The 25,101-nt window shown below is 41.2% G+C and overlaps 1 protein-coding gene across 3 annotated transcripts in view; it reads left to right on the forward strand.

Annotated features, from left to right (window-relative positions):
- AMBRA1 (autophagy and beclin 1 regulator 1) overlaps window positions 1-25,101 on the forward strand; it is a 124,489-nt gene that overhangs the window by 48,251 nt on the left and 51,137 nt on the right. For all 3 annotated transcript variants that reach the window (XM_030274256.4, XM_030274257.4, XM_072929950.1), the window contains one exon: window positions 278-378. In XM_030274256.4, coding sequence (XP_030130116.4) covers window positions 278-378 — 101 coding nt within the window. The remainder of the gene's footprint in view (window positions 1-277; window positions 379-25,101) is intronic.

Here is a 25,101-nt window from a genome sequence, read left to right on the forward strand (position 1 = left end):
GCACAGTGTGCTGGTTTGCGATTAGGAAACTGTTGTGGGAGGTAGAGGATTTGTTTAGTGCCGATCTTTGCAGCCACGTTGATCAGAGGAGGATCTAATCTGTAATTTACTTTTTGCTTGAAGCAGGGAAGCGGTTGGCTAAGCAGAGGATTCCAGCCTGTCCTCTGCTGTAGTCTGTTGGAATGTAGTCATATTTCCCCAAAGTAATTGCAGTGGCTCTTCAGGACTGTAGTACACAGGATGGCTTTCTCCATGTTTTACTCTCTTTGTTTTGCAGACGCTTCTTGCTGCCAGAATACTTGCCTTATGCTGGGATTTTCCATGAACGAGGACAGCCTGGCTTGGCCACCCATTCCTCTGTCAACAGGGTCTTGGCAGGTAATGAGATTTCCTTGTTTGCAGTAGTCATGTATATTAGTGGTGTTTTCTCATTAATCTGAGCAGAGAAGCATTGATGAAGAAAATTATTTCCAACTTTTGAGGTTCTGTTTAAGTTGTCTGAAGCAAGAGAAAGGACTGTTGGATTGATGTAGTAAGCTGTCATTCAAGTGCTCGGGCATTGCGGATTCCATGCTTCAGGTATATATGTGGAAGTGTCTGCATGAACTGGGGATGGGTGTTAACAATTCTCCCTTTATTTAACTTCTTTCCCTATTCCTAGATGTCTTTTTTTAAACAACCTGACAGACTAATGATAAGCTTGCTGCAGGTCCTTCTAATTGAATTATAGGGTGCCTTGTTCATGTTCCGGCTAGGAAGATGCACACAAGGCAATGTGGGATTCAATTAGGATCTTAATAAGTGCATATTAAAAAGCTCAGCTGCCACCACACAGGCATTTGGGAGCCTTAGAGGGCAAGTGGAGGTGGAAAGGGAGGTGGGGGAAAGAGGAGGAGGAGGAGTATGGCAGTCTGGCAGTTCATGAATGAGATGGTTATAGATGACACATATCTTGATGGTGAGTCTTTTTTGGCTGGTTCTGAGTTGCTCTGTAATTAACCCCAGTGCGGGGGAGTAATTTTGGAGCTTGGGGAAGAACAAGAGATGATGTATGGACAGGTAGGTTGGGATGTGGTTTTCCTTGTCCTTTAGGTAATCACAGGACCAGAACTGAAAGGAGTGCTGAAAGGTTTCTCAAGAGGTTGCATGATCTTTAGGCACAGTCAACTATGCCTAAGCCATTTTTGACAGGATTTATCTAACCTGTTTTTATTGGAGTTTTCCCAATCATTTTGGGGTAAAACTGGTGCCGGTTTTTCAGTGCTGGTTTAGTATGGCAGTAGTCTTGTCTTTGATAATAGATTTCCATCATCTCCCTGGACATTCTGTCTCCCTGGGCATTTTGGGCTGAGTGGCTGCTAGTGCTTTTGAGTTGTAAGAACTCAGCCAAAGTCTCATCCAAAGGACCTCTGCTTGTATCCCTTAGGAAGCAGTGGAGCTAACCTGTAGCATTAGCTGATGCATGTACTTGCCTGTGCTTGCTGCCTATGTGGGCTTTGGTGGTTGGCACATGGAAGTAGCACACTGGCAGATAATTACTTGCTGCCAGGCAACACTGCAGAACTCTTGTGTCACTCAGATTTGCTTGAGACACCTGCCTTCATCCCTCCTCCAGGCCTCCTTGCAGTTTGCCTGTCCATTGTGGCTGGGAAATAGCCTGGCTGTTTCATCTACATCTTTTGGGGAATTTGGGCCCCAAACCACACATGCTTGCTTTTTCTTGCATATATGCCAAGAATAACAAAGAAAGACAGAAACTGTAATAATGGAAGTTTCAAAAAACAAGATCAATCTTTTCTGTGTGCTGCTGTGTTGAGCCTTTGTAAGGCAAGGTTTGTTCACTCTGGCAGTGTCATGGAACCTCACACTGGAATGGCTGGGACTCCACAGTAAAGGCTTTTATTGACTTAAATATAAAATTAATTTTTCCAATGCACTAACTGCTTGTGTTGTGTTGTTTTAATATTTGGTTTATTTTACCCATGCTTTCAGCTTTCAAAATGTTTTTTTACATCCGTGCTAAAAACTTGTTATATGTTGCAGGAAAAAGGAGTTGGAAGTGCAAATATTAGGTGGAGGCATGACAGGCAAGAACTAGAAGATAAGGTTGCAATTGTGGAATAGCCAGAGAATTTCTTATACTTGTTATGTTGGTCAGCAGCATTATCATGTTCCGTATTGTATTGTAAAGCCATTGAAAGTTACAGTTCTGATAGTATATTTTCCTTTATATTTAGCCTGTGCCAAGGCTTGTGGTACCTCTTTCTTCAGTATCATGGTGAAAAACCTCTATTCAAACTCAAAAGTACTTTAACCCTGGCCTGGTAGTTATGGGTGAGGCTGACAGCCTTGGCTGAGGAAAAAATCAGTCGTCTTATTTTCCCATTAACAAAGGCTAATCTAAGCTCAAATGCTTTGAATTACTTCATTCTACCATGCATCCAAACTGTCATTTTTGAATTATGTTTAAATGCAAGAATGTCAAATGTATTTCTTATGTAACCTCTACAGCATTTGAGAAGAGATACCAAAAAACCTGTATTACTAACCTGACAGTTATCTAAAAACTGACAGCAGACTTCTGTGATCAAGTAAGACTGAGAGCTGCTGTTTGGGAAAATACATCAAATTGTACTTCTGCTTCTGTCCAGTGCCGCATTTACTGCTATATGCTGAGAGGAAATCAAAGGAGCAGATGGAGATCTTAGTGTGTGAATTACTGTGATGTGCTGACTAAATTTCTTAATGTCAGAGCTCTTGCTGTCAGGTTCTGTCCGTTTACTTTCAGCCCTCTACTTTATGTGAACAGCTTTCTGTTGTTTAAAGTGTCATTCTCACGCAAGTGTTAGACAGACAATTGCTGCACGCTAGGGAGGACTCCCTTGAGACTAAATCCTTACAGTCAAGTTCAAAGAACCTCTAAAAATGACAGGTTATCTTTGCAGATGGACTATTACAGCAATGCAGTGGGTTGGGCAGAATGACTAACATGCCAGGCAGAGCTTAGGTCAAATCAGAACCCTTTGTACTAGTCAGGGTACTGGTGGCTGCCCTTGTGCCAAGGCACTTCCAGGTGAAGCATGGGAAAGGTGGCAGCAAATGGGTAGAGTAGGTGGGAGCCCAGGGGGAGAATGAAGAGATGCCAGTCGACATGACAGACAGGGACATTTCTTTGCCAGCAGCCCAATTTGCATGGAGCACTGGAGCAGCATCTTGCCCCAGTAGCACCTGCCTGCCTCATTATCTCCTGCTGCACTTCAGATCTCTCAGCTGATGCAGAATGCTACATCACTGTGCTTTCTGGCACCAAGTAAAACACCATGTGAAAATATATTACATCAACATTGTTACCTTTAGCATTGAAACATGTAATCACACCAAAAAGTGTTGGTAGTTTGACAAGTTATATTTTTCTGTAAAGTCTATGTTGATTGGCAGTAATTACACTGTCCTCCTTTAATCCTTTATTAACTGAGTCTTATATCAGCTTTTTCATTATTTTGTCTGGAATCACTGTCAGGTTGACAAGACTGACAGTCTCATCCTATTTCAACCTTTTAAAATACTGATATAACACTAGCATATTTTTCAGTCTTCCATATTCCCCTGTATTTCAAGACTCATCAAGAAACCTGAGAGTTCATTTGGCAGCTCTTTTAAGGCTCTTGGTAGTGTGGGCTGCAGGCCACCCTCTGCACACTCCTCTCCTTGGTGAAGTGCCCTAAGTGATGGAGTTGTGGTCTCCAAGGAAACATCCATACAGTGAAAGGTAGTTGAAGTGGTTGGTTGCTAAAGTGGTGAGGAATGCAGTAAATATATTTTGGTTTCACACTTCATATGGCTGATTGATTGCATGTAGCAATGTAGGTGGAATACTGCATCTTGGGGCCATTTCAGTCTTAGAGTCTCTTGGGTTCTCTGCCATTTGTGGGCCAACAGAGTGGGGGCTTGATTTTTAGTTTGGTTTTCTTTTTCGTTCTTTTTTTGAATTTCTTTTTCCCTTCTACACTTCCCAGGAGATACCAAAAAGATGCTCTGGGGGATGAGATTACACCTTTTCTAGTGGGAGTTAGTACTGCTGCAAAGCTCAGCAGCGTTAATATGTCCAAGGAACACACAGCTCAGCATTGTGTTTACTACCCCTTACTGCTTTTTTGAAGTGTTTCTGTAAGCTGAATATTTCTGCCCACTGTTTTCTTTGGGTTTCTTGTTTGTTTCTTTCTTTGGTTCGTTTATTTGTTGGTTTTGGTTTGGTCTTTTTGTTTGTTTTTTTAAACAAATTTCTCTTTGTCCTTAGTTGCACTGGGAAGCAGGACACTGTTAAGTTGTGATGGCCAAGTTATAGATATTTGTTGGCATCTGGTAGCACAGACCAGGATGTCCATTTTAATATATTTTTAAAAATCAGTAGATACATTTAAAAGAAAAGGTCTGCATCATTGCTGCTGAAGCGTCTGTGACCTCTTGTTCCCCTCTGTGAACTTTTGCCTCAGGCTTTATAGTAATTGACTGCTTTGGGATGGACAGAGATATGCTAATAGTATAGTGAAACAAAGAAGGCTTTAGTTTCAGTTCAGTGGAAGCTTAGGGGAAGAAGAGAATCCGTGTTTCCCAAGGAACCTTGCAGAAGGCTTTAAAAATGGACACAAATACCATTTTGTTGGCATTTCTGTTACTCATTAGGGGACATGCAGATGAAAGTTAATGGTGGAGTTACCTAGCTTTGTGAAATGCTTCTGTCTTGCCTCACTTTATTTTCATAGGCTTCTATTCAGTTATTTGTATCTCAACAAACAAAATATTTTTCCTTGTGTGGTCATAGGTCATGTTTATCTGTTCTGGCTTTGCCACCAGACTTTATCTGCTTAAACACAACCCAACACAGCTGCTCTGAGTCCTCCACCTCGTGGGGGCATCCAGATTCCACAGGGCTTAAGGTTTGAGTGATACAAATTCTACATTTACAGTTTCTTTCATTGCTATCTTAGGGTAATAAATTCAGACCAGAGCCTGAGCACTTACATGTAGTCAAAGAATGAGCTTGATTACAGATTTTTCCATATCCCACACCTATTCAGTGTATAGCCTACCACAGGGGCAATAATGGTTGCATATCTCTGCTGGAGTTGCCAAAGCAAGCTGTCTGTAGCCTTGTTACACTGGGGTGGGGCTGAGGCTACTGATGAAGCTGAGAATCAGTTGATCCCTTTAATGGGAGTCTAGAATTTCAAAGCGTGAAGTTTGGCGGTTGTTTTCCCAAAATCCCACAAGCTATGTTGTTCTTTAGAGCTTTACTTCCTGGGAGAATTCAATGTTAAGTGTCTTCTGGTGAATTTTTATTCTTTGGCCAGCAACTGCTAACATGCAATTGTTAGGGTGTATGAAGTTTCATTGTGGTGAAAATTAGCTAAGATGGTTAATGTCATTCTTCTGGGATAGGAAGGATGTGATTGAGCATGTGATAGTTCTCCTCATAAGAATTATGATGATGGCCTCTCACCAGTGACAGTCACTAGTTGAGGAGCCTCCTGGTGAACATTCCCAATCTGTTAATCACTCTAGGTGTATTTAGGGCTGATGTTTACAAGTGAATAGCTCTAACCTAAAGCCAGCTAAATGGATACTGTTGAGCCTGTGGTACATGCAGCTGCATAGAGTATTGGTTGCCATTGCAAATTGAGTTAGCCCTGCAGTAAGCTTTCACTTCTGCTCTAATGATTGAAGTGATCATGATAAAAGGCTTCTTTGCCTTCAAAACCATGTTGAAGGCAGATCTCCAGTTCCTCTGGCATTTCAGGTGTGATTGCCTGAATGATTAGGTCATCTGGACCTAATCCTGTTCTATCATGTACAGTATGCTGTTAATTCTGTTCTGAGATGTGCCCATCCCTCAAATGTGCTTGTAGTGATGCACAGCTGTGCAGGGTAAGACAAAGATAACTTGAGAGCTCTAGAAGGCCAGCAAAAGTTGATAGGAAGACACATTGCCAGTTGTCTCTGATGTACCCATGTTTTTCTCAGTATTAGTAGTTACGTATTTCTGAAAAGTTCCCTGAGATTTGAGTGTTATTCTGAATCTGTACCTTCAGTTGTCCATCACTGGCGTATTGATATTGATTTACTTCTGCCTTTTCGTCTGAGACAGCTGTGTGAATTTGAATCAGTGTCCTGATCTAATCTTGCTTTTCACAGTATAGCATTTTGTAGAATAATAGACTCAATGAACATAGCCGTGTGGCTTTCTATGCTGCGTGTTTCTGTTATAAGTCTGTTTGGTACTGCTAAATATGGAAAGATGTGAACCTTTGAGTAACGTTATTTTTATGGTCTTTCTGTGATCTACGTCAGTGGACACTAAATGATATAAGAGGCTTAAAATATGCCTCAGATTCTTCTGTGACTTGAGAGCTATAGATACCTGTCACCTTCATCACAGACTTGAGAACAATTTATAATTTCTGTGAAAGTGCAGCTTTTCATGAAGAAGTGTAAGGACAAAAAGAGGCTGTATGACTGAATTGCAAATGAATGAACTTCTTACAGGAGGGAATGATGGAGTGTCCCTTCATGGGACTGGTGAGAGGTATCCTCAGAAATGTTGGTTTCCTCAACATGGTACATGAGATTTTGAAGGCAGTAGGATTTTGGAAATGTGGCAAAGACTTTAGTTCCATTACATCTTCTTATCTAAGTGTTCACTTATAAATTTGCTTCATGTATTCTAAAAACACACTTACAGCCCATGAGCTTTCGCAAAGGTTAGTTGTGGCACCTCAGCTCTTATCTGCCTTTGTCTCTCCCCAGCTGGTGTTTTCCTAGATCACCCTTCAACCATGAAAGTTTTTAATGTTGCTGCTAAATTATAGTAGAGTATCTCATAAATAAAATCTCCTGGTAGTTTGGTGTCCCATGTGCAGAATAAAGTCATATACTGTGAGTTAACTTTCTCGTATTATTAGATCCCTTCTTGAATTCCAGTTCATGGATTCTGTAGCTGTGGCTACCGGATGGTATAACATCATGAATATAGTCAGAAGGTGAACTTCTTAGCATGCATTCTTCAAATGAAATCCCTCTCCCAGAAGATAGAAGACAGTTTGTTAATGCTTTAAAAAAACAAGTCTAGAAAACAACTTGTAATACACAACTTTCTGGTGACACTGTATCAGATAGCTGATCCACAGATTCTACATTCTTCCTAGCAGGTCCATTTTATAGCACTTAAGTAATTTTTCCCTATATTGCAGGACACCAGTGAGTTTGTTTTTTCCGGCTCTGTGCTTTAATTGGCAGTCCAGCTGCCTCTTTTCTGGTGCTGTAATCTCTGTCATCCTGTATGTTGTACCTTGGCACAGTGAAAGCTGATAGGTAGTTGATGCAATTAGCCTTTGAATGACCTACAGGCAATCTCTTCTGAAATGCTAGTCCAGTGCAAAGACCCCCCCACAAATGTTCCTAAGCTGTTGGCATTTGTTTTCATGCAGATAAATACTCCTCTGATAGTTCTGTCTACCTAGATGTCTCCTGAAAGTGAGTGATAGGTAGTGTTAAGAGAAAGCCATTAACATATGTATTTATGTGATGGAAGAGGTTATGTCTGTTGTTTCCAGTTAGCCTTTCCCTCACATCCAAAATATCAAATTCTGCACTGAGAGTTTGAGCAGTTACTCATCCTTATTTTGTTGTCCACTCCTGCTGTATGCTGTCATACACAAAAAGCATAAACAGCCGGAAAGTGTTGGGGTACTTTTTGTATGGAATAACTTTAATCTGGCTGTCTGCTTATTATGCCCTGCTTGCTCAGTGTCACTGTTCACTTGCATCTTCCACTTAGCAGCTGACATGCTCTGTGGTCACATAGACTTCTCTGTTTACATCTGTGAACAGGTACAGTTTCAGTTCTTTGTTTGGGGCATTAAGAGTGCAAAATACTAGATTGTAGGGCAGATGGAATGAACTTGCATCACAACCCTTGTAAAATGTTATCCCCTATTTGGTTCCAGAGGCTAGAGTACTCTAAGGATTGAGTGATTCCCAAATCAGTTTAATTTCTGAAATAGATGTTGTGTATCAATGTCTTTGTATGCAAAGAACCTTCACACCTGAGAACTGGTGATTTTCCATAACTCTCTTAAATATTGCACAGTAAAGGAGAGCTAAAGAGTCAAAATTGTGCTATTAACACTTTAAAGCCTACTGTTGCTCGGTCCTTTTTGTTCTTCCTTCCTTTATGCTTTTGTAACTCAAGCCATAGTTTATCACAATCTGCTAAATCTGGGAATATGTGTTAATTGAGAGGACTGTTAGTCAGCTGGAAATAAGAATCCACAGCTATGTGCACTATGGGAGGTATTTACACTGTAATTTTGGGGTCACCTGACTTGGGAGGCCAAGCTTCCTATATAGTTAGCAGAGAAAAAAAAGCCTCTGCTCTGAGGATTTATCACCTGCAGTGAGCTGAAATGAGGTGCTCTGAATCTTCTGTGGAACTGACAGTATATTTAACACTAATTAGATAGGGAGTTTTGGAAGAGAACGTTTCTGTTGTGGGTTACTTAGATGCCTAAAATTAGGCAGGCTACATCCTGCTCTGATGGCAGAAAGGATTTTATCTAGAAGAGATCTTCATTCATCACTTGGATGATGGATCAGAGTGCACCATCAGCAAAACTGGGAGGAATAGGTGATGAACCAGAAAGTTATGCTGCTTTTCAGAGTCACTTTCATAGACTGGGAAATGGACCAGCAAATCTCATTAAGTTTAGTGAAGAGAGATGCCAAGTCCTACACCTGGTGGAGAATGACCCCATGCGCCAGTAGAGGCTGTGGACTTACTGTCTGGAGGGCAGCTGTGCAGTGAATAACCTGGGGGTTCTGTGGACAGCAAGTTGAACATGAGCCAGCAAATGTGCCCTTCAGAAATTAAGGCCATCAGTGTACTGTGTAGAATTAGGAAGAGCATTGCCAACAGACTGAAGGAGGTTATCCTTTTCTTCAGGCCTGGTAAAGTGACATTTATACTACTTTGTCTGATTCTGGACCCAAGTGCAAGAACATGGAGTAAGTGCAGTGAAGGGCCACAAAGATGAATAAAGATTTACAGGCTGACTTGAGAGAATAGGTTGAGAGAGACTCAGCCTGGAGAAGAGAGGGCTTGGACTGGATCTTGTCAATATGTATAAATAACTGAGGGAATGAAAAGAGCCAGACTGTTTTCAGGGATGCCTAGTGAAAGGACAAAAGGCAATAGACAAAAATTGAAATTCCATTTGATGAAAACCTTTTCTTTCTGTAGGAATGGTCAAATTCTGGAACAGTTTGTCTGTGGAGATTATGGGGTCTCTGGAGATACCCAAGTTTGACTGGAGATAGTCCCCAGCAACCTGCTGTAATTCACCCTGCTCTGAGCAAGAGAATGGTCTAGAGTATTTCAGAGGTCATTTCCACTCTCAGTCTTCAGTGATTCTCTGAACTGACTGAATACACAGGAACAGTGAAATTATGTTGGGGTTCAGTGTAGGTGAGAACAGAGTTTGTGCAGTTCTGTTAAACATTGTATTGCAGGAGTAGGTACAGCTGCTTCTGGTTCTATGTATTGGCATTGTCTGCTAATTCTATTGTAAAACCTTATGATGGTTGTTACTGCAGAGGACTTCTGGCTCTTTCAAGGTTTGTCTGAGAGAGCAGACGTTACTGAAGAATGCTTTGTTATTAACTTTTCATGAGTTTATTTTGTGCCAAGAGTCTCATTTTGTGTTCCTTTTGGTAACCGGAAGCTGAAAACCTCTCAGTTGCCTGCTTACGTAGCAGAAGTGTCTGTAGAAAGACTTGGTCTGGATCAGTGGTTGTGCATTGTGAGTATAATTTACAATTTTTATTTGCAAGTGCGTTTAGAATGCGCACAGCTGTTCTGGTTAGAGTGAGTGCAGGCCACTTCACAGGAGATGCTTTATGAGGTCTGAGGCGACAGGGCATTCTTGACTAGTATCTGGAAGTGATGCTGCACTGAGGTTAGCAATAGTTGTAAAGATCTGCATTTACTCAATTGTACCAGCTACTGTTTGTGACTGGCTCCATTTAAAGAATTGTGGAAACTGTTTGCTGTGGGTTGTCCTTGGTTATGCTGCCCTGTGAAAGAAGTTGTTAGAGCAATGTGTACAACTGTCCTCCGTACAATAAAGTTGTATTAAAGGGTTAAAAGGCTCCAAATAGAGAGCCTTGAAGTGCTTATTAGACTTTTACCAATGTGTATCCAGAAAAGATGATGGTGCAATTGCAGAGTTGCTACCAGCACTTCACGGGATTGATTTCATTAGCATTTGTGGAAGACTATTCAAATGGGAACAGTGGTACTCAAAGCCCTTGAATTAAGCTGAAACAACAGGGAGGATTCTGGACAGATAAAGAAGCAGTTTTATGGCCTGACTGGGCCAGAGGCAAGATGTATGTCGAACAAACCAGCGGTTAATCTCTCTTAATTGCTGTTGACCTTTCAAAGGGTCAATCCACTTCTGACCGTAGATAGTAAAATATGGAGTGTGAGAGTGGCAGTCAAAATCTATTTTCTTGGAGGGCCGATCTTTCCTGCAGTTGCTTTCTTCCCAGTGGTGATCCAAGTAGTGATGCAGCTGTGACTACTATTACAGCCCAGAGTGAGATAAGGTACTTTGGGACCAGTGATGTATATGCCGTTTGCGTATACATAGACATTTGTGTATATGCATACATATTACATATGCATATACATTTGTGACTTCACATTTCTTTGTGAAGTCTTGTTTTGGGCAATGTAGTGATTCTGCAAATGGCTTTGGAGAGCTGTGGGTGAACCAATAGAATATGGATTTCTGTCATGATGCTGCAGCCTTATGTAGGCTGGGGAGTATGAAACTACTGTTGTCTTTTTATATGGTGTTATTGACATCATTCCCGATGATATTCAAGTCCATGTGCAACTCTTTGTGTCTACATTTCAGAAGGACTTAGTATAGCTGAAGGAAGAATCAGCTGAGGAAAACTTCAACTATAGAATGACATAAGCTTCATATACTTAGCTAATCAAAGAAGTAGTAGGTAGTTGTTACTTGATTGGGCTAGATATATCTGTGGGGGAAAGATATCTGATAGAGCACCCTTTAATACAATAGACAAAAGGCATAGAAAGATGCAGAACCTGATATCAGAACAATTTAGCTTGGAAGAAAAAACTATACTTGAGCAGTGGTGTTTGGAGTTTTTAATTTCTTGAAGTCCTGCTGCATAAAGTTCACCACTTGCCTTGAGGTAACTGATGGCTGAAACAGGTTTTTTTCCCAGTACATGGGGTGTTTTAACTAGCAAAATTACTGCCTAGTCTCAAAGGAAAATTTATGATTGTAGTACGTCTCAAAGTTCCTGTTATGTGTACAGGATTTTGATAGGGTGTCTTCAGGGATCCCATTGCTGGAGAGGTTCTTTCAGCCATTTGGACCAGGTCACAAGTGCTGCACGACTGGAAGCAAGCACTGCATCTGAGAAGGCTTGTATAATGTGTTTTCTGATGCAAACTGTCCCAGTAAGCCTTTCTTTGTGTTGGTGGCTGTGAATCTAAAGCTGCCTTTGAGATTCAGAAAGGCATTGGAGAGAGGTGATCATGTTCTTAAAAGTGAAGGGTGCAGGCTGATTCCTTTTGTGTGCATTGTTAAAGAGATGAATTTCTAGGTATCATTATATCAGAAGGGGTAAGGCTTTGCAGAAGTGCTCATCTTTTGTGGGCGGTGAGGCCCCTTAGGGACCTGTCTCTTTGTGGGTGGTAAAAATCACTTAGCCATAAAAGTATTTTCCCAGAGCTTGCTGCCTCCCTTTAAAAGGGGGAAAAATAATAAAAAAATTACCCACACTCCTGAGTGCAGAGGAGAGGCAGGAACCCATGCAAGCTGCTGTGCAGAGGGGTAGGAATCCTCAGTGACCTGCCACATTTGGCTGTCATCTTTGAAGAGATTAGTCATGATTTTTGCTACTGTGTTTTCTGGGTCGGGGGAAGGAACCCAACACCACAAAGCAAATCCTAAGGCAGATTTGCTACAACCAGTATAGAATATCTTCATAGGCATTTTTAAAGCCACCTTGCCATAAAGATGGAGGAAGTTTTTGCTATGGCAACATAGTTGTGTGTTGAATAATGGATCTGGTAAGAATGCCACGTGATGATCTCCTGGTCCCTTTTGCTGGTAGATAGGATTGTACCATTGGATGTTTTATTTGTAATTGAGCATTAATGTCTTAAACTGTTATCACTTAATGCAAACAAATCAAAGGTTGTGTTAGCTGTTAGGTTCTGCAGTAGTGGTTTTTCCTCCACATAATACCATTACTTAGCTGGTACTGTTGGTTTTATGCTTCTGGTCTGCTGGCTTTCCTTGATTGTGGAGGAAGATGTATGGGAAGATCTTAGCAGAGTTAGTGACAACTTGCTTCCTCAGAGTTACTTTTGACTTGTGGGTTTATTTTACCTGAGTATTTTACTTTAACATGAGCCACTATAAGTTGCCCCCTATGTGGAACCTGGAGGAGTTTTAGAAAATGCCTGTGGCAAGGGCAGAGCCTAAGAAATAAATTTAGGCTTCAGACTTTCCTCAAAACATAAAGGCTGGATTTGCCAGTGCTTTTGGCTTGTTAAAAATGTGGAAGGTGTTAAGTGTCTTGCATGAGATGGGGAAGTTCTTGGAAAAAAAATGATCAGAGAAGCCACATAGCATTTGTGCAGTAGCAAACACAAGCTCTAGTCAGGATGAGAGCACTAGGTGAGTTTATATTAGCTTTTTAACCCATTGCCTCAGAACTCAAAATTAAATGCAGACAGCAGGAGATTTTGTGCACTAGAAAATATAAACAGGGTCTAAAGGGCGAGGTGTACCTCATATGTGTCCCTCCATGCCTTGTTGTTTTTTTTAAATGAGTGCACCCATCACCTCTGGAATGCGGTTGGAATGGGAATGGTCTCCAGTGTCTGCAGGAGCTCAGAGCTGGTTTTAAACTAAGCAAGAGCTGCAATGTAGTGCTACTAAAGGAAGCTGTATTTTGCTTTTTTGAGCAGTAGGTTGACACATTCTCCTGTTGAGCTCAGTGTGGGCTGAGCCCTGGCAGGCAGGAGTTCTTATGTTTCTGAGAGTTCAAAATCAGTGAGAGCTGTGAGCCAGCCTCTGCAAATATAACAGCTCTGGACTCTGAGTTCCTTCGTAGCCTGGCTTCTGAGTTCCACTCTTGCTGCTCTGGGAACCAGATTCATGTTGCTTCTCCTTTCTTCAAGCACTGCCTGAAATAAGGTACAATTTCAGCTGTATCGATATACTTCAACCCACCAGGTTTTGCAGCAATAGATGGGAAGAAGTAGGTAGGTGTGGCTTATGGCCCATTAGATAACTTCAGGGCTGGCAGCAGAGTGTGGAAGAAATTGTAGTGATGGTCATAATTTCTTGGTTGTCTCTTTCAGCATCTTTGGGGTTGGTTAGAGTGGTAGTGGTAGGTAGAAGCCATTCACAGAAGGCAAAGGAGGAGCAATCAAATAATCAAAAATATTAGTACCTTTGTTAAGAAAGAGTTGGTGAGAACAGTTAGACTACTAGTCCTGAGTTTTGACCAGCAAGGGGGTCACTAGAAATGGAGCAGATTCAGTAGTAGTTGAGATGGAAGATATGCTGGAGAGGAAAAAGAACAGCGACGGCCCAGAGTTCATATACAGTTTGAGAGCTAGAGATGAGAAGGACATATGGGACAATGCATTTCCTCTTCTCATCCTAGACATCCAAACTGTAATCCAGAGTCATTGAGAAATTTAGAGATGCAAGAAATTAATGTATATTTATATTGTGAAAGGGAGGAGAAGAGCATACACATGTTTACAGATGGATGCAAGGGACAGAAATTGATACAAAAGAGTGAAAAAGCATAGAGGCCAGTGGAGTGTTTAGAAGGACTGGGAACATGCTTGTGTCTGTTATGGGAGGAATTTCAGGAGAGAGGGGGAAGGTTGAAAAGGTAGAGGAAGTAATGTCACTTGGTAATTTTCTTACAAGCAGCTGAGATTCTGCGCAGAGACAAATGGAAGCTGGAGGAGGGGAGGGTTTGAGGAATGAGTCAAAGGTAGCTGGGATTGCAGGCGTGGGCTTCAGTTAAGCTAGAGAAACACTTTGTCTTCTTTCAAACAATTGTTCGTATTAGCATTCATGGTGTGGGCATGCATGCACCCATCCATGTGATGTCTCCTGGTGTGCTGCACACAGAAGCTGTTTGAGGATCTGTCTTCTGGCTCACCACAGACCAACCAAGTCAGATCTCAAGGCTTCTCTGAGGTGCCAGAGTAGAAAAGTGTAGTGGAGGGAATTGGTCTGGTGGCAGTTTTCATTAGTGTTGTCTTGCAATAGATGGAGGAATGGGTACTGGTATCACAGGTGGGTCAGGCTCAAAATCTGGTGGGGAGAGGAGGCAAATACCCAACACGTACATATACATCCCCACAACTCCATTATGAGGACACTGAAAAGTGTAAAGGAAATCCAAAAGTACTTTGCCAGTGTGGAAGAAAAAGAAGGCGCAAGAGCAGCAAGGTTGAGGGCAGACAAATAACTAACAGTGCTCATGAACTGGAAATCATAGCAAGATGAAATAAAAGAGAAGGGCAGGAAGACATTAAGTTGTGACGGAGAGGGACTCAATAATAAAATTTAGAGAAAGATCTCATAGACCAAATGGAGTGAGCATATTTACAAAGATTTTGAAAGTTAAGGTGAGAAAGCACTTCGCTGAGGTCTTTATTAGATTCTGTATGTGGAAGGTATGTAGATTATGCAAGGGGAATGTGTTTCTGTATTTTCCTGGCCCAGTTTGGCTGATGAGGTTCCATAGAAGAACCCTTAATCATAGATACTTGCATGTCTGTTGACACGAGAAACAGTGAAAGCTGAAGGCAAAGCCCTGTCATAACTTCCTGCTCGCAAAGAAGCTAGCTGGGAGTGGATGTCAGTCTCCCTGATCACTCCTGTGATTTTAGTGAGCCACTACTTAACTTCTGCTGTCCTGTGATTTGTGAGGCCTAATAAAATTGTCATTTGGAACTGTAATTTTACACTGAATCCTAGGACTGAGAGGCTGGCTTGGAGTGTTCATAATCTTCTAGAATGTGCCTCTGCTGGTTCTTTCATCTGGTAGAGGCTGGACCTCTGGCTGCTGCTGTGAGGGTGAGATCCTGGAACATTTCACCACAGTTCCTTTTTAGTTTGTGACCCCTACCCTCCAAATGGCTTGCTCCAAATCTTGATTGTGTATAATTGAAAATTTTACTGTGTTCCGGTAAATTGTCATTGCCCAATTTTCATCATACGAAATTTTCCTCCACTTTTGCTTGTAAATGCTGTATGGAATAGCTATGGTGGTTATTTTGTACAGCAGCTTCTTGGGGAGGTCTACTTGGGACCCTCTGGAAGCATTATGAGCTAATTCAAGGTGGATTAAGGTCAAGTCTGCCCTAAAAAAGAAATAAAACCCATCTAAGTATCCATTAATTGTGCAGTGCAAGACCTGCATGCTGACTATCTAAGTACTTGTGCTGCCTTAGTTTTTTTAGATGTGGCTTTGAGTTTGCCTTTTAACACTTCTTAAAAACAATGCAATACAATGGTAGTCTCCTTTAATCTTCGAGTCAGTTTTGTAATTGCAGTGGATTGGACCTGTCTGTGATGAACTGAGCTGTGGCACTGATTTTTCAGAAGTCACTGCAAGGTTGTGAGTTTGGACAAACTTCCTGGTGGAGTCCTGACTTCTGGGAGCCCTGACACTGTGTCACTGTTCCAGATGTTGCATGGTTACTTCCACATTGTTACATGTGGTCTGTCAAGTTGTGGACTAACATGCTGTGTCAGTCCTGCTCTGCATACTCTGGGATCTGGGTCACTCCTTGAGCCTGAGCCTCTGCACTGGCTTCAAACAGAGATCCCTGCGCACTTGCTGGGGTGCAATAACCTGCTTTGTGCATTAAAGCTAGTGTCAATAAGGAATGAGTTTGTTTCCATTGCTGTTGTCTACAACATAGCAAGCCACCCTCAAAACTTCTTCCATGAGAAAGTGTTCAGGACATTGTGATAGTGAAGTACTTTTATTTGCTGTAGGTTTCTTTTACTTTGTTTTGTTTCAGTTGGAGTAATGTGGTCTCTCCATGACATTCTTCCAGCCTGGGCTTCCTCCTTTCCGTCTCGCCATGCTTTAAATTCAAACTGCCTTCACATGAGTTAAACTACTGTTAGATTTGTGTTTCCTCAGCTTGCTCGTTTTCTGCTTTCTTTTGGCTGTGTGTCTGTTCACTGCTTTACCCAGCTGACAGCAAGCCTGTCTGCTTACTTTCCAGTTCCTGTCCTGCCTTCTCTTCTACTTGCTCTTTAGATTGCCGATACCTTGTGACTTCTCCTGCTCACAGGATATTATTCCTGTGAAAATCCACCACTGAGCATGTTTAGCTAGTGCAGACTCAGTCTGTGTCACTAAACTGCCACAGCATTCTCATTATGAGTTCTGTAATACAGTAGTCCTGAAATATATTTAAGGATAGTAATAACTTCTACAAGTCCTTCATTCACTAGCAAGTACAAGCCTTTGAATACATTTTTTGTGCTTGGCACTTTTATTAATACTATGTACTGCTATTTCCACATGAAAAGTGGCTCCAGTGTTGAAGCTTCTTGTTGTACTGTTACACAGTTAAACCTGCAGAATTAAACCCTTCCAGGGAACATACTGCTTCTCGGATTAGTGAAAGTTTGTATTTTTCCAGTGTGGTGGTTCATAAGGCATGCAGGTGCTCTACAAAGATACTGCTGAGGTTTTCTCTCCACTGCAGATGGCTGTTTTGGTATAAGACATGCACATTTCAAGTTGTACTAAGCACACATTCGTGCAGCAAGAGCTGCAGAGGCGGTAGCAGGAATTCGGCTTGCTGATTTGTTTGGATTAATAGGATTTCATGTAGTTAAAATGTGCACACTCACAATGGAAAAGGCTTTTCTGTGGAAAGCAGTGTGACTTGTTATTTTTGTGTCTATTCTACATCTGTCTGTTGGTGTAGCTATATTGGTTAGATGGGAATGCTTTTACAACATTATTTGAGCCTCTTAGGAAGGGGAATTACTTAGTGTGAACTAAAAATGTGGCCACACTAACGAACTCTGGAATTGATGATAAAGTATAACTAAGTGGAATATGGGCTAGAGGTAGCAATGCACTTGGCTTACAGTCTCAATAACAAGAAATTGCAAGACCTTTGAATTATCTGAAACTATATACAGGAGTTTTGGCAACACTGGATTAGTCTGATACATGTTAACATCTATGTTAGATGAGTGAACTGGAGTAGACCTCATGGACAGTGTGATGTGGCAATTGTGGAGGACCCCAAGCATTAGCCTTGGGTGGTAAGGATATTCTGGTTAGGTGGGAGCAACCCTCTGAAGCATTTTTTTTTGTTGCTACACTGGAAATGTTCCTCTGAATCCGGACACTGCTAAGCTAGAAAGGTAACTTCTTCAATGGCTGTTGGCAGCAGAAATGTCTTAATACCATACTGATTCAGTTTCTAGGTGCCTCTGTTACTGGCTGAGACACAGCTAATGGAAAGGCCAACTGTGTGGGTGTGCCAGTGGGACCTTACAAAGTTAGAGTTTGGTAAGAGATCTGATGTTGACGTATAGACAGGCAGATGACCCTTAAAAGCCAGACATTTAGCTTTTTTCTTTGTCATACGGCGGCAGTATTTGAGGATTGCCCACCCTGAGTCAGGTCACACAATAAGCTCAGTTGTGCTCTTGTGCTGGGAGGGCCATTTAGGCAGGGGAGGATAGGTCTGGGAAGGCAAGTCCCTATTCCTGGTATAGCTGCTTGTGGAAGTTTGTCCTTGTGTTCTTCAGAAATGTGACAAAGTGAGATTGGGAGCTCTGGAAACTTGAGAGTCTGGTGCCTGCTTACAGCTGCTTGGTGGAAGGATGCCCCCTTTGTCTGGTCTCTGTGAGACTCTCCATCTGCAGCAATTAGGATTAGCAGGCACATTTCATGCTCTGAAAAGTCAGAAAAGGAAAGGAGTTTTACAAAAGGAAATGCCTGCCAGGCACAGATTCTACTCTGGTTTTGTGCAGAGAATAAACACAGATGTGAAGGTTAAAAAGCAGACTTCCAAAAGCATTTAATGACGGGCTTGGTAATGGTGCAAGGGACTTAGTGATGGGAGCAAGCAGAGGCATCATGAGTTGCACAGTAAGCAGAGGGAGGAACCCCAGACACAGACCACACATTAGCTTTTGAGATCTTCCTAGTTCACATTACCAGGGATTTCATTGAATTCTGGCGGGAGAGATACAGCATTTTGATTTGGAGAGTCACCTATTTCTGGAAATTTGCAAGGAAGCAGGGGTGTGAACATGCCTGCATGTGTGGGTTCAGAGGTGAAGGAAGTTACACATTCCTGTAGAGACTGCAGAGTTCAGCTCTCTTCTGCCTTTTCATCTATCAGCGTATCATGGACTCATTCACTACTCTCCCCACCCTGCCCTCCATTAATTTGCAAAACTCTTTTTCCTTTGCAGAATCAGTTGCTTTGGAGCAGATTTCAAATGTATTATCTTACTGCTTTTTAGTAGATTGATGTGGACCTGCAGATGCAGAAATGCCTGTAACCCAAATTATTGTTTCTCCTCACACTAGCAAGATAAAGATTGTCTTTATTTCCCCAGTATTTTCCAGTTAGCAGATTCAGACTCCCATTCCTGGGCAGTAGTTTGATGGCTCTACAGCTTATTTCTTAAGTATCAGAGAATTTTGTAATAGAAATTATGAAGAAAGTGTAAATCCCTTTCTTCAACCATTTACTCATTGTTTTATGTTAGGGGTTCTTAAATGCATACAGACAAATCGTATAAAAGGCTGCAAGTATGCAGAAAAGGTCAAACCAAAACATTAGTTAAATGAAATGCAGATTGGAATATATTTTTAGTGCTTGAATCTTTTCCCTAAAAGGCTGTACTGAAGGAAACATGTTTTACTGCCTGAATCATATGGTAGCGTGAGGCATGCTTTTAACACATGCTGCTATCGCATGGAAATAAAGAAGGGATCTCAAAACAAGTTTAGCAGCTCCAGCAGTTTGCTGATAGGAAGACTAGGTTCTGACTACCCTTCCCAGCAAGGGGCCTAAATGAAAAAAAAGAGCGTTTGTTTGACCACCCACTTCTCAAACAGCTCGCAAATTGTTTCAGCCAAGGGTAACAGGTGTTTCTTTTATATCCATAACCTTTTCCTGCTAAACTCTTTCAGTGCTGCAGCATCTCAATTTGCAGAAATATTTCTTTTGACTTGTCTAGACCCATGACATTTATTTTTACTTGAGGGCTTCATGGAGCACTTGCATCTCTTTACATGCCATTCTAGTACTATATCCAGCATCAGAATTCCAGGAGTTTAGTGATGGTCCCTAAACAACTGGTGTTTTGTTCCAATAAATGTGTATGCGTGCCCACTGTTATGTAGCGTAGTGGAGCCTTCTCAGGGAACTTCCCATCCACTGCAGGTAAAAGAATCATAAATGACTCATGAGAACACAAATAGCTGAACCTAAACAGTCCTTGTTCATAAGGATTATCTTACAAAGAAGAAAGTAGCATTTAACAGCTTCATTTGAGTTGTACAGATGTAAGAGCATCACTAAGTCTTAGAACTCTGCTGCTTTTGCGAGTAGGATTTTCGGTTCTCTGATGAATTGTACTTACTACCCTACAAGAATGAACTTCCAAACCATGCATAAGCTAAATAATTATGTATCACTAACAACACACAACTGTTACTTTCTTTTCGGTTACTTTGTTTCTTGCCAAAATCAATATCTCAGTTGTCTCATTCATCCCTTCTCCTTTCTAGTGCTAAGGTGATGTGTAAGTAATACTCTGGCCTGCCCATTATTCAGATGGTCTTTCTGTTTTGTTATGGTTTGGGTTGGTTTTTTTTGTTTGTTTGTTTTTGTTTTCTTTTTTTTTCTTTTTTTTTTTTCATTTATGGCATAAGAGATTATGAATCTTGCAGATAAAAGACAGTGTGCTGATACTGTTTAATTACTGTCAGTCTTTTATTGTGGCAGTGCTGTACTTGAGGTGCTGATTGGTAGAGATGTGGGAGGTGGAAAGAAGGAATTCTGTGTATTCCTCATAGTTTGCTTGGGGTTCTTTTCTGTTCAACAGTGCATACCTGATATTGGATGGTTGGAGAAAGTTCTTGTCAGCTGGGAGACTTAAGCCCACGATCTGTTGCTACCAGAAGCTGAGATGTTTGAAGTAGCTACAGCAAGGAAATGAAACTGCTTGTTCTTTATAGGTCACCCTGAGTAGGACGAGACCTTCCTAAACAGAGACATTTGCTTGTTCCAATATGTATATGCAACGTCTGTAATAACTTATTTTTCATAGAGTACAGAATTTTCCTCATCCTCTATTCTGTGCAAATATTATTGGCTCAACTTTCGCTCTTTCAGGAAACTGTCCATGCTGTTGTATATCAGATTTTCCAACTTTCACATGTAGCAGGGTGACATGAGCAGGTGAATCTCTATAGTGAACAGCAACAGAGTGCAAATTCTCTCTAGGAGAATTGCCAGCTTGTTTGATGAGATGCAAGCAATATAGATAAGAGTGGATGCATTTGAAAAGGATCTTAATGTCTTCTTGTTTCCCTGAAGGAAAACTGGACTCTACCATCAAAGACAAATGTTTACTAGTCACATTTCTCTATTAATTGTTAGATGATCAGACAAAGAAATAAAATAAAGGAAGGTAAGACGTCATGGAGCCATCATGACTCTTTTGGAGGTGGAGGCTTTTGGGCAGGCATCTGTTCTTTTATTGTTTGTGCTTGTTGTAAATTAACTGATTTCCTTTTGAAGTCTAAAACTTGTGGCTGAAAAATTCCCTTTCCTATATGATGTTTGCATTGTTCTCAATGTAAGTGGACCCCTTGGGCACTTGACTGGCTCCTATTAGGATGGTCATCTTCACTAACCTACAGCTGAGCCCTGCTCCAATTCCCGTAGCTGATAGGTGTGTGGAACTCAGCATGCTAAGCATTGCCCCTTTTAAAAGGAATTTTTGCAGTAGGAATGAACATGAATGGGAAATGACGTTTCTTCTTACTTTATACATCCGGAATAAAGAAAAATTAATAGCCTTTTGAAGGTTCAGGCTTCAGAGAGCACAGACCTCTTAGAGGCTTTCTCAATTAATGTTGAATCTAAGAGTCTTTCAATGCTTAGTGTATGCTGAACTACTCTTAGTAGCATATTGTGCATCCATTCATGAAAATCATTTTGCCCATTTCCTATTTACAGCTTGCTTGTACATTGAAGAACAAGCAAAAGAAATGGTTGAAAATACCAGGTTGCTCTGCATACTGTTTCTACAGCATTAACCCAGTTTGCGATAGTTAGCTCATCCACTTCAAAGGCTGTGCCTTCGAGGTAGCCCAGAACAGAGATTTGCTGAGACTTGTCAAATTCACATTCAGAATTTAATATATTTACTGTCTTCAAAGGTCATCCCCCAAACTAGGCTGTCCCATAAAATACTTGAGGGTTGGAAATGTATAAGAACCTGTTGCATCTCCACTAGTCTTTAGTAACCATTTTGCCTGAATTCAAATTGTTTCAGAACTGGTTGAGAAAATCTGGTGTATTCTTGCAGCAGAGAGTCTTATCTTTGGTTTGTCAAATAGATTTGTTCAGTTTTGGACTTCCTGGAGCCTGGATTGTAGTAAATCTAGAATAAGTAAATGTAAAACCCATAGATTCTGACAGATCCTTTCTACAAGTATAGATTAATCCCATATCAGCTACAGTTCCAAATGGTCTCATAAAGAGGTAACTACTTTTCAAAGGTACTCATGCTTTGAGATGCGAGTACTAATCTAGGGGGGATTTTATACCAGGGACTAATCACTTCCTCAAACTGAGTCACAAATTAGCTAAGGGGTTTCTCCAGCTTCCTCAAGCTTATCTGTAAGCATCATAATAAATTTTTCTCTTATTACGAGGGGACCTGCCAGACACTAACAAGCTATGGGTAAAGGATCTAGCCTAGAAAAAAATTTGAACTCTGGTTTCTGTTAAATACATGGAAAAGAAATTCCAAAACTATGTAGATGTTTCATGTTCCCAAAACATGTACCCCATGTAGCTCTAGAGTATTAGTTCTTCTGAAAGTTTGATAGTAGTAATCTGAAGTTAGCCTGCTTTTCACTGAGGCAGTGCTGGAATGCCAAGGGAACTGGTTTTGCACCCCTTTTTTCCCTTTCAGTCTGAACTCAGACATTGGCTTGCATGGCTTGATTCACAAATGAGCAATAGTTGACTGGCAAAGGTTCATTTCTCCATATGCCAAGATACGTTGGATCCTCTGAAGAGGTTGAGACTGATGGATAAATATCTGTCACATGTAGGTGGCCTATAAGAAAAGATTTGAGGATTTTTTAATTTAAGTCTTTGTTAAGACTTTCTTTCCCCCCCCCTCCCCCCACTCTTTAAACTCTTTTGTCATGTGCTGAGTGGGGGTGGATGGAGTTCAGGGTGGTGGAGGGAAAAAGGGGGGCTGCCGAAAGCATTTATCTCCATTTCTGCCATCATCCAGTGTTTATTACGCAGTGATAGACAGACGCAGGAAAGCTGCCAATCAAACCTACATTCACTGCATTTCAATTGGCCTTTGCTTTGGATTTCAGCATTTTGAAATCTACATCATTTCTGCAGAAAAAGGTCGTTCTGTTTGTGAGGATGACAATCCTGAGACCCTTGGGTACCCACTGCAGTCACTTGTGATCCCATCAAACAGTGGAAGACCCAGGAATCAGGACTGTCAGGTGCTTGGTGAGAACAGTTCCTTGTAAGAGGTGATCTGTTGCTGCCCAAATTTAGGAAGCTAAAGTGTGTTGTTTGCCTCTCAGTTACATATAATACAATTTGACAAGCCACAGCACCTTCTCCTCTCATCCAGACTGAAATCCTGACTGGGCAAAGCCAGCTGAGAATGAGTTCTCATGCTGCACGGTGGAAAAAAAAAAAAGCTCCGTAGTGAGGATTTTAACTTTCCTGAGTCTTCAGCTGCGGTCTAAAATGTTTCCCATAAGCCAAAGAGGACAACACAGGTTAGGATACCATATTTCTGTGCTGGGGGTATTTTCCTTCCTTAATTCATTGTCTGAAATGTTTACATGCTTTTAATCATCTTTACTGTAGGACTCTGCATGCATGCATGTGGGAAGCATCTGGCAGGACTTGTGATACAAATGTTATTCTACTTTGTTTTATGTATATAGTTAAGATTTAATAATTGCACTCCTCAATTACATAATTAGTGTAAGAAGAGATAATTACTTAATAAAATATGTAGATCATGGATTTCTGATTAGTGTTAGTTACACTGGTTTGAAGCCTTCGAGAAATGGACCAAATTTTTCTGAACGTACCTTTCACACTAAGAACTGTGTTGCCTGTCTCCTATTCTTTTTGATAAAGGCATCTGTTGCCTGAAGCATTAGCATTTACTCGATAGCTTGTGCTGGCTCTGAAATTTGTGTGGGGCTGTCCTGTAGATGGGGGCAGTACTGCTTTTTTCTGTTGTTAATTTCTCTGCATATGATGTGACTGCCTTTGGAGGTGAAGAGGATGCAAGGTTCAAATGAACACCATAACTTGAAGGCTAGTTATGGTGTTCATTTAAACCTTGCATCCTCTTCACCTTAAGGGAAAGGGATGCAAATATGAGAAATTTTACAGAAAAAAAAAACCAAATCTGCTTGCCAGCTGCTTTTTATGGTACTTCTAGCAGTAGATGCAGCAGTTTTATGAGCCAGATGAACTTACTGTTTGTGAAGCAGTTAGTGATTTTGCAAAGCTTCTCTGATGTAGAAGGAGAGCATGATTGTTCTCCTAAGGTATGTTTTTCTCAATTTTTTATATTACTTGTTACACCTATGAAGGTTGTTCTTATTGCAAAACAGTTGATATAACTTTGTAACTGTCATCTGTGATAAGATCAGTATTCTGGAATTATTTGCCCTCAGTAGAACTTCTGTTGCCTGTCTTCACAGTGTTTTCCTTGCCTGACTCAGTCCTGTAAGGCAGCTGCCACCTTGCTTGTGATGTGCGTTACTGGTTCCCTGCAGGAAGTCCCTCTGCTTTTGTAGAGCACCTGTTTTTCTCTTCCCTTCCTGAGGGCTGAAGGCAAGACAGCAAAAGAGCTGCCTTTGTGTACCAAACCCAAGCTTGCAGTGAGAACACTTTTAAAGATGAAGCAACATAAAATCTAATTGTCCTACTTCTGGTTGCCAAGTGTAATTTCATTAATTCATTGAATCTGTTTTCTCCAGTGCATATCTTCTCTTCAGAGGAGCCCTTTGTTTTGAGGGATATAGAGAACAGGCCTTGGGCATATGTTACAGCAATGGAAGTGTTTTTAATTCTGCTATCCAAGTGATCCATGCGCATCTGACAGAGGCAGGTACAGAGATGGAGCAGATGTACAATGGATCTTGGCTGATTGCTGGAGGCCTGACAGAGTTGAGTGCACAGTGTAAAGCTATCTGGTCAGAAGTCTGTTTCTTGATATATTTCTGAGCTTTCCCTAGAAGCAAAAATCAGGACTCAAGCGGCTTTCTTGGTGTGTTTATTTTTCAGCACCAGTTTGGAATTTGCTTACTTACTTTGTCCTGCTCATGTTGTTCTTTGCTTTGCTGAGAAAGCAAAAAGCTGTTGGTATATTTGTGTGTTCAGTCATTTTGGGTTTCTTCCTTTCTTCCTCCCACCCTCCCTCCCTCCCTCCCATGCCTGAGTGGTCATTTGGCATTTGATAAGAAAAAGAAGTATCCAGCCACCCTACTCTCTCCATCTTCCTACACACCAGTTTAACTTACTAGCAGTTAGCAAGCTCTTAACTCTGCACAGGTGTCTGACAGAGTTGTCAAAGTCTCTTCTATTACTGTTGCTGTGGCAGCAAAGTCCTGAGCCAACCCTTCCAGGAGAGTGAAGGCACTGACTTTGCTGTGTACTTCCCA

The sequence above is a fragment of the Taeniopygia guttata genome, chromosome 5 (genome assembly GCF_048771995.1).
Source record: "Taeniopygia guttata chromosome 5, bTaeGut7.mat, whole genome shotgun sequence".
NCBI classification, from domain to species: Eukaryota; Metazoa; Chordata; class Aves; order Passeriformes; family Estrildidae; genus Taeniopygia; species Taeniopygia guttata.